The 8,195-nt window shown below is 45.0% G+C and overlaps 1 protein-coding gene across 1 annotated transcript in view; it reads right to left on the bottom strand.

Moving 5' to 3' along the window:
• Positions 1 to 7,944, bottom strand: part of TGFBR1 (transforming growth factor beta receptor 1) — a 49,605-nt gene extending 41,661 nt beyond the window's left edge. Inside the window, exon 1 of the mRNA XM_061588281.1 lies at positions 7,620 to 7,944. Within this exon, the coding sequence (XP_061444265.1) occupies positions 7,620 to 7,758 (139 nt within the window). The 5' untranslated portion in view covers positions 7,759 to 7,944. The remainder of the gene's footprint in view (positions 1 to 7,619) is intronic.
• Positions 7,945 to 8,195: the final 251 nt, after the last annotated feature.

Genomic DNA, 8,195 nt, shown 5'->3' on the forward strand with positions numbered 1-8,195 from the left:
GACACCCATTGCAGACCTGAGTGCAAAAAGATTTGACAAAAGCAACACATATCAAGTACATCAATCTCACTCACACAAATGGGCAGAACAGAGACCAAGCATTAGACCAGAAGGTTTCTCTCTTATCTCTTACAAGATGTATAAATATTTATTCTCTTTGCACCTCTTCCCATGCCAAATCCTCAGTCAGATGCAGAGTTAAACTTCAGAATGCTGGCAGGTGGGCAAGGACAGCCAAGAAACAAATACCCTTTTATCATCATTTCAACTGTCATCACCCCCTCACGTTCCACATGTATTTCTAGAGAACTAGATTATGCAGCAGCATAAAAAGTGTTGTTTTTTAAAAGGAAATAATAATTTGGCCTGCTCTGCATGCATCACAAAAGAATGATTGATTCACAGTCTATCTAGCAGCACTGCTGTTTGTTTCCTCAGGACTGTGCAGCACAGTGGGTAATACACAGCCAAGAGATCCTGTTTTAAACAAAGTGGGCAAACCTTCATCCTTCTATGCTAGCAAAGATTGTGAGGGGAAGTTAAAAGAAAGCAAGTGCCTACAAGAGTGGGAGATGGACAATGTCCTGGCTGTAGTAAAGAAACTACAGGGAAGCAGGACAGGATATGAGGATCATTATCTCACAAAGAGAGGCAGAATCAGCAGCAAAAGCCCCTTAAAAAAAAGTTGTGTCACAGCAAGGAGGGAGGCAGTCTTGGAAGTTCTTACCACAGGCTATATGCTGTCTGTTCAGGGATTTTTCCCCCAAAGCCGCAGAACTGCTATAAGAGCGGGAAGGTGTTGTAGTGCTGGCACTAGCGATTCAGCTCCAAGTGGAGAAAAGAACTGTTGGAAGGGCATGGGTGGAAAGGCATGCAGTGCTGGTGTTGTTTTTGGAAGTGATATAGCTTCCACGCACAGTACAAAAAATTGTTAGAAGGGTACTGCAGGAAGGTGTGTGGTGCTAAAATTTTTGACAGGGAGTATTTTGGCTCCAATGCACAGTGGTCAGGAATATTTCAGGATGAGAAGGCATGCAGTGACAATTGGGCATTGTATGTGTAACCAGACAGCCACTACACATGGGGGCCACATCGCTCCCATTTCAAAGCACCAGCACGCGTGCCTTCCTGCTTCCCAACGCATCCAGTCTTGATGGGGAATGGCCACCTGGTGAGCGGCAGCAACAGCAAGGCAAGATTGGGCCCAGGGCAACTCCTGGACCCTCTGCAAGTGCCCAACCTGGCCAGCCACTGTCTCCAGCCATGTTAGCAATCATCTCAATCAACGTTATTCCCCGTCCCCCAAAAAACTCCCAGCATGATGCATTTGGAAGACTGTTGATTGCTGTATGCAACTTAAGCAACTAATTTTGTTCAGGCACTACAAAACAATTCATATTGTCCCTGCATGCCTCCTTACTGTTGTCCCAATCATACTCCTTTGCCCAACCATGGTGACCTGTTGTATGCATGTAGTTTATGTTGCGTTTTGAGGAAGGGAGAAGGTCCTTCAGTGCTATGGGTTCAGAGTTCTAGTCCCATACATCCTTGGACGGCTTAACAGAGGCTAGGAGCAAATGGGTGCTCATATGAGGAGGCATCCAGGCATTGGGAGCAGCTGGCCAGATGAGGAGACCTCCTTCCTCTATCTCAGAACTCTTCAGCCAGGTATAGCTACAGACTCTCCTAGACCAAGGGTGGGAAACTGGATCCAACCAGTGAGACAGATCCATAATTCCCCCACCCCCCTGAGCCAACCTGGATAGATAGGCAAGACCACCCACTTGTCAGTCACTGGATGTCATAATGACAGCTAGCAAACATGAGACCATGAGAAGAGCACTGATGGATCAGGCTGAAAGCCCAACTAGTCCAGCATTTTGTTCTCAAAGTGGCCAACCAGGTGCCCATAGGAAGCCCACAGGCAGGACCTGAGCACAACTTTATTCAAGATCCTGGAATGGAGTGTGATGCAAACCATGAAACAATGCACATTCAGCATGTAGGCTAATGCTCAAGGGGGTGACAGTTTGTTAGAGAGTGATGTTAGTGATGATCCATAGGGAGAAGGTGAAAATAAGGATGAGGGAGTCCATGTGTAGGAATGAGAATTTAGCAAAACAGGTTAAATGTCCAACATCCTGGGGGTTATTAAGTAATCCCTAATCCAGTACAAGAGTCCTTGGATGACCTGACGTATGGCGAACTATCTTGGGCCATGTGGAGATGGAGCCTTGCATGATCACAGAAGCCCTGTTATCCATGGTGGGCTTCGATAAATGGGACAGTGTTCATTTCTGTGATAGTTTTCAAATGTCTAGAGCTATCTTCAAGCAAGTGGCTGAGGAGATCATGCTAGTACTGCAGCAGCAGGAAAATGATAATCAGAGCAGCGTCTGAGAGGAAACATCTAGAGTTGACCATGTACAAGCTAGACTTCACCATGGGTTATCTGACTCTCAGACTCATCTTCAGGGTTCAAAATCCACAGCTTGTGAGATATTGCGAGAAACTGTTCCTGCACTCAAAAAACTGTACATCTCCAACATGATTAAAGCTGAGGATTAAAGATAAATTATCCAAGGCTTCCATAAGGCTAGGTTCCTATGGTCGGGCAGTGCTTTGGATTCATCTCACATCAACACACCCATCCTTCATGGTCATTTGCCATGGTGACTGGGGCTGATAGGAGCTGGAGTCCAACGACTACTAGAGTAGAGGGCCACAGGTTCCCAATCATAAATGTTGCATAGCACTGAGGACAAGATTCTGCCCTACAACACACTATAACGTAAGGACCAAAATACAATACTGAACACAGCCCTGAGGTAGGAGCGGAACCACTGTAAAACAGTGCCCCCAATACCTATCCCATAGAATCAGCCTTAGAGGATACCATGGTCAATCAGCCACTGAGGGATCAAGAAGCAGAGCTGTATTCCCTGTCCTACTCTCGATACTCTCCCATCAGGAAGACCAATGTTGATTCAGTCCCAAAACCGCACCTGAACTCAAGACTGAAATGGAATCAGATCATCCATATCCTCCAGGAACCCCTGTAACTGGTCCAGCACCACTTTCCCACCACTTTCCCCAAAAAGGGGGTATTTGTAACCAGGTGGTAATTATTGTAATTATTGTAAACCAGAGTCCAGTTTCTTCAGAAGTGGTCAGGCTGTTTGTTTAAGGGCAGCAGGCACAATTCCATCACCTAGGGATGTGTTCACCTGCGTTCTACCAACTTCGGTTGGTAGCCCAGCTACGTCCCTATCTGAGTAAGGAGGACCTCTCATCAGTGGTACATGCTATGGTAACCTTGTGTCTGGACTACTGCAATGCGCTTTACGTAGGGCTACCTTTGAAGACGATTCGGAAGCTACAGCTAGTGCAAAATGCGGCGGCCAGACTGCTAACAAGAACTAAGCGGTCTGAGCATATAACACCTGTGCTAGCCCGTTTGCACTGGCTTCCAATATGCTTCCGGGCCAGATTCAAAGTGTTGGTACTTACCTATAAAGCCTTATACGGCGCGGGACCAAGATATCTGTTGGAACGCCTCTCCCGATATGAACCGGCCCGTACACTACGGTCTACTACGAAGGCCCTCCTCCGGGTTCCGACTCATAGGGAAGCCTGGAGAGTAGTGACAAGATCTAGGGCCTTCTCAGTGGTGGCCCCCGAACTATGGAATGGTCTTCCCGAGGAGGTGCGCCTGGCGCCGACACTATCATCTTTTCGGCGCCAGGTTAAAACCTTTCTCTTCTCTGAGGCATTTTAATTCCTGTTAATTCTAAATTATTATATTTTGATTTTAGACTGCACAGTTTTGTGTACAGTTTTGTGTTATTTTTATTGTATTTTTAATGTTCGCCGCCCAGAGAGCTGTTGCTAGTTGGGCGGTATATAAGCTTAATTAAATAAATAAAAATAAATAATAAATAAATCATTGCAACATGGGGAACCTTTTCCAGCCAGTGAACCAGATCCTGGGTTCCCTCTCTCACACACATACACACTTACACATGCAGGCCACTCTGATCAGTGGGCAGGGCTGACCACCTTTCAATCACATGATGTCACCATGACATCAGGTGACCCATTTTTCCTTTGTAGTGTGGCTTCAGTTAAGCCACACTGCAAAGCAAACTCCAACCAAGCATCCCTTGCCAAGGAACAATCAGGAGCACACTTTAAGAGTCCTGATTGTACATTTACACCACTGTTTTATTTGTACAACTAGGTCTTGCAGCTCTTTGTTGTACTGTGTATTGCATGCTATCTTTTTTACTATAGGATATCTTTAAAATATTTCCATTTTTAAAAATGACCAGCAGCCATGACAGTTGGTGAGATGAAGTATGGATTAAACAAATTTATGGAGAATAAGGCTATGAATGGCTAAACTATTACCATATAGGGTCTTTTTTATGAGAAGCAGCCATGACAGTTTGTGGGATGAAGAATGGATTATTTCATTTATTTATTTAACAAAATTTATGGACCGCTTGAATGTAAAGAACTCTTATGTGGTTTACAAAAAACATTAAAATTATCAATAAAAGTTAAAAACAAGTAATTAAAGACATATTTAAAACAATGAAAACAGCTACTAACTAAAAAGATTAAAACAGATCAACATCTATATGTCTGAAAAGGATTGCCTAAACAGAAAAGCTTTGTAGGTGCCAACGATCAGCTTATCAGAAGTCCCTGCAAACCCCCTTTGACCCAGCCGCATCTTTACATGCCGCACACCTGAGGTCATATGACATCAGGTGTAGGGCAGTTGGGCATGGCTAGATCACAACGGCCTTGTGGGCCAAATGGATATTGAACCTGTGATCTTTTGCATACAATTCCTGTGCTCAAGTGCTGAACTACACTAAGAATACATGAGGATTTACGTCAGAAATACAGTCTTGTGTCATTGAAATACCATAATACACGTTGGATCCATTATTTTCATGCAGCTAAAAATAATAAGAATCTATGAATATATAATGTAATATGATGAGTTTGTATTCTTCATGTAGCAGCTATGAGAATTCTTACATCAGGTTTTGCAGAACTACAAAGTGCTGAATCAGTTTTTATTTTAAGTGAGTATACGTAAACATGAACTATGATTAGACAAGTTTTCAGGTTTCCATGTACAAGACAGAGGTCCAGGGTTCTGCACTAAAACAAACATTACATTCAGGATTTTTTATTTACTCCCTCATTATAGATATACACAATAATTAAACTGCACATCTGGGGCATTTGCAGATATAAATCATCAAAATCCATGCCTCAGTACCAGGTTTGTACATCATACAAAATCCATGATTTTTTAACGAAATAGTCTAGGGGCACGGATGTGAGGTGTATCATTCTAGGCAATGGATTTGGAGTGTCTCCATGCAAAACCCCCAAGAGAATCCATATCTCAGGCCAGGGTAACACAGCTGTGCCACAAGCAACTGGTCTTGTCTGTGGGCACTTGAACTGTGATTAGTGGGTTTTTGTGGTCTTTTCCTAACATTCTTCAGGATTCATGAACATCCATGGATCAAGATTTGTTTGCACTACAGTAATGCCAGAAGGTACTGGATGAACCATTTTTACAGTAATATCAATGGGCACAAATGTGAACCTGCAGAATTCACATTGAACTGGAGAATTTGCCAGTAAAAATGAGAATCCATGAGCATCCTCAATTGAAATCTAGATTTTGGGACCACCAGTGCCACAATACATTGAAATGTATTTATTTATACATTTTTCTATGCTACCCTTCAGTTAAAATTCTCATGGCAGTGTTGGATCTGTGGTTTTTACACTGCATTTCCTGACTACACAAATATGAGCAGTGAATTTGAGATGTGTCTGTCCATGAAAAAGTTATGAGGATCTACGCTTGAGATAAATGATTTTGCATCATTGCAGCTTGCAGTAAAATCTCAACGGATGGATGCAAACTGTGATAAGATTTGTTATATTTTTTAAAGTATGTTATGTTGCTTTTTGGTGGAAAAAATGCTTCCAGAACAGCTTACAAATAAAAATAATCAACTGTCCCTGGCCTCAGGCTTACAATCTAAAAATTGTGGTCTACCTATAAATATCATGCCCCAAATTTAGGTTTTGCACCATAATAATACATTGAAGTGCTGGATCTTCAATATGTATAGAGTTATCTTTGCATACAGGTCAACTGCGACCATAATAGTTTTGAGGTACTGCCTGTAAAAATTATGAGAATCCACACCTCAACTTCATGTTTTTGTAACACAGCAGTGGCACAACACAATGTATCTGCTGCATTCCATAAACAAGGATGGAAACTGTAGTTCTATTGTAGATTTTTGTGGGCTGCATGCAAAAACCATGCAAATCCAACTTTTACACAACCCCCTCCTCCCCACCCCCTATTACAGCAACAGGTACAACTGCTTTTGAGTTTAATGATTTTTGCTATCCATTAAGATGCTCTCTTTTACAAATAAAATGCAATTTTCAGCACTGTGGCATTTTTGCCTCAGTCCCAGTTACTTGGAATGTATGTTGATTTCACTTAACTTTCAAATCTTAAACTTCTTCCAACTAAGCGCACTTCCTTCTTAATAAGCAGCATGAATACTTCAAATTTTATGTTGCCATGTTTTCCACACCTTATTATCACACAGTATGAATTATCCTGGATTCCCCATTTGGATTATAACATCAGTAAGTACTTAAAGAACGTAGAGAAGATTGTGAATCATCCCAATAACACTAAGTTTACCAAGCGTCAACTACTACATCTGCGATAAAATTAGGTATCAAGCACTGCAAGGATAACATAGGATAGGTTGGTATCAGAGCTCTAGCCATTACAACGACCATGGTCTGCTGAAGAACAACAAGATGCCGCTGACCCTCCCTTGGGGAGAAAGTCAAAAGTTCCCACTCATCCTCATGATCACTTCAAGCCCTCTTAGATAAGAGACATCTGCGCCAACCAGTGACTAGCATCTTATGGAACTGGGGGAAGATATGGGGGCTTTCCTAAGGAGATTCTGCAGACGGCGGAAGGATAACGCCTGGCTCTCCCAGTTTAGAGAGAAGGACGCTGTCTGGATTGAAAAGGGAGACAGTCTACCTCTTCTGTAGAGCTTATGGAGTGTGTGTCCTATATTGTACTACATACACAAATATATATATACACATTAAATCCACACATGCACGAGATGGAGGAAGAGCTAGACACACGGCAGACTCCTTCCTGCAGCCTTATTCCGAGGGAGGGAGAAGCGAGGGAGCCCCTTTGGGGGAGGTCCCTGGCGGCGAGGGTTGTGCAACGGTGAGCACAGCCGCCTTTGTGGAGAAGCAGCTGGCAGGGCTGCCGAGGTGCTTCCGTCCGATGCAGGGCGGCGAAATAAGTCGCGGCTAGCTGCTCAAAGCAGCCGCAGTCCGCTCCGGTTGCTCCCCAACGACGGCGCTCGCAATCCCCTCTCCAGATCTCCCCGAGACTTCACCGCCAGCGCCTTCTCCCCTGGACGGTTTCAGAAGCAGCGCCATGTTGCTGAGGAAGAACTGAGAGGGCGGACGCGGCTACTCCCAGGCTGGTCCGTTAGAAAACATAAAACGCGACTCACCAGTTGTCGCCTCAGGAAGGAGAAAAAGGAGCAAACCGACCGCCGCTGTCACCGTTGTCGGCGAAGTCTCCCAGCGGACGAAAGTAGCACACGGTCCCCGCCACCGCCGACTCTGAGGAGAGGCCGCTTCCGCCGCCATTGTCCCGTCCGGGTCCCGCCGCCTCAGCCCCTCTCGCGCCCCCTTACAGGCGCACAGAGAGCCGAGCAGACGCCTCCCGCGCCGCGGCGTCCCAAACCCTCCCTCCGCCAGCGCACGCCCCGCCCGCCAGACAGACGGAAAAGGTCCCTCCAGCCTGCCGCCTTCTCCTCCTCCGCCGCTAGATAAGAGGAATTGCCAGCCTGGCGGCAGTCAATCTGGCAAGCAAAGTCCTGATTGGCCAGGGTCGTCTTTCGGCTCCTCCTCCTGCGCCTCTTTGCTGCTGCCGCCGGGACGCGAGAAAGAAAGAAAGAAAGAAAGGCGACCCGCTAGCCCGGGCGCTTTCACAAAAAAGGGGGAGATGCAAGGTGTAGACGCGAGCGCTCATCCTTCTAGGAGTGGGAACTTTGCAGCACTTCTAAGCTATGTCCTCCAGTTTT

The sequence above is a fragment of the Rhineura floridana genome, chromosome 11, assembly GCF_030035675.1.
Source record: "Rhineura floridana isolate rRhiFlo1 chromosome 11, rRhiFlo1.hap2, whole genome shotgun sequence".
NCBI lineage: Eukaryota > Metazoa > Chordata > Lepidosauria > Squamata > Rhineuridae > Rhineura > Rhineura floridana.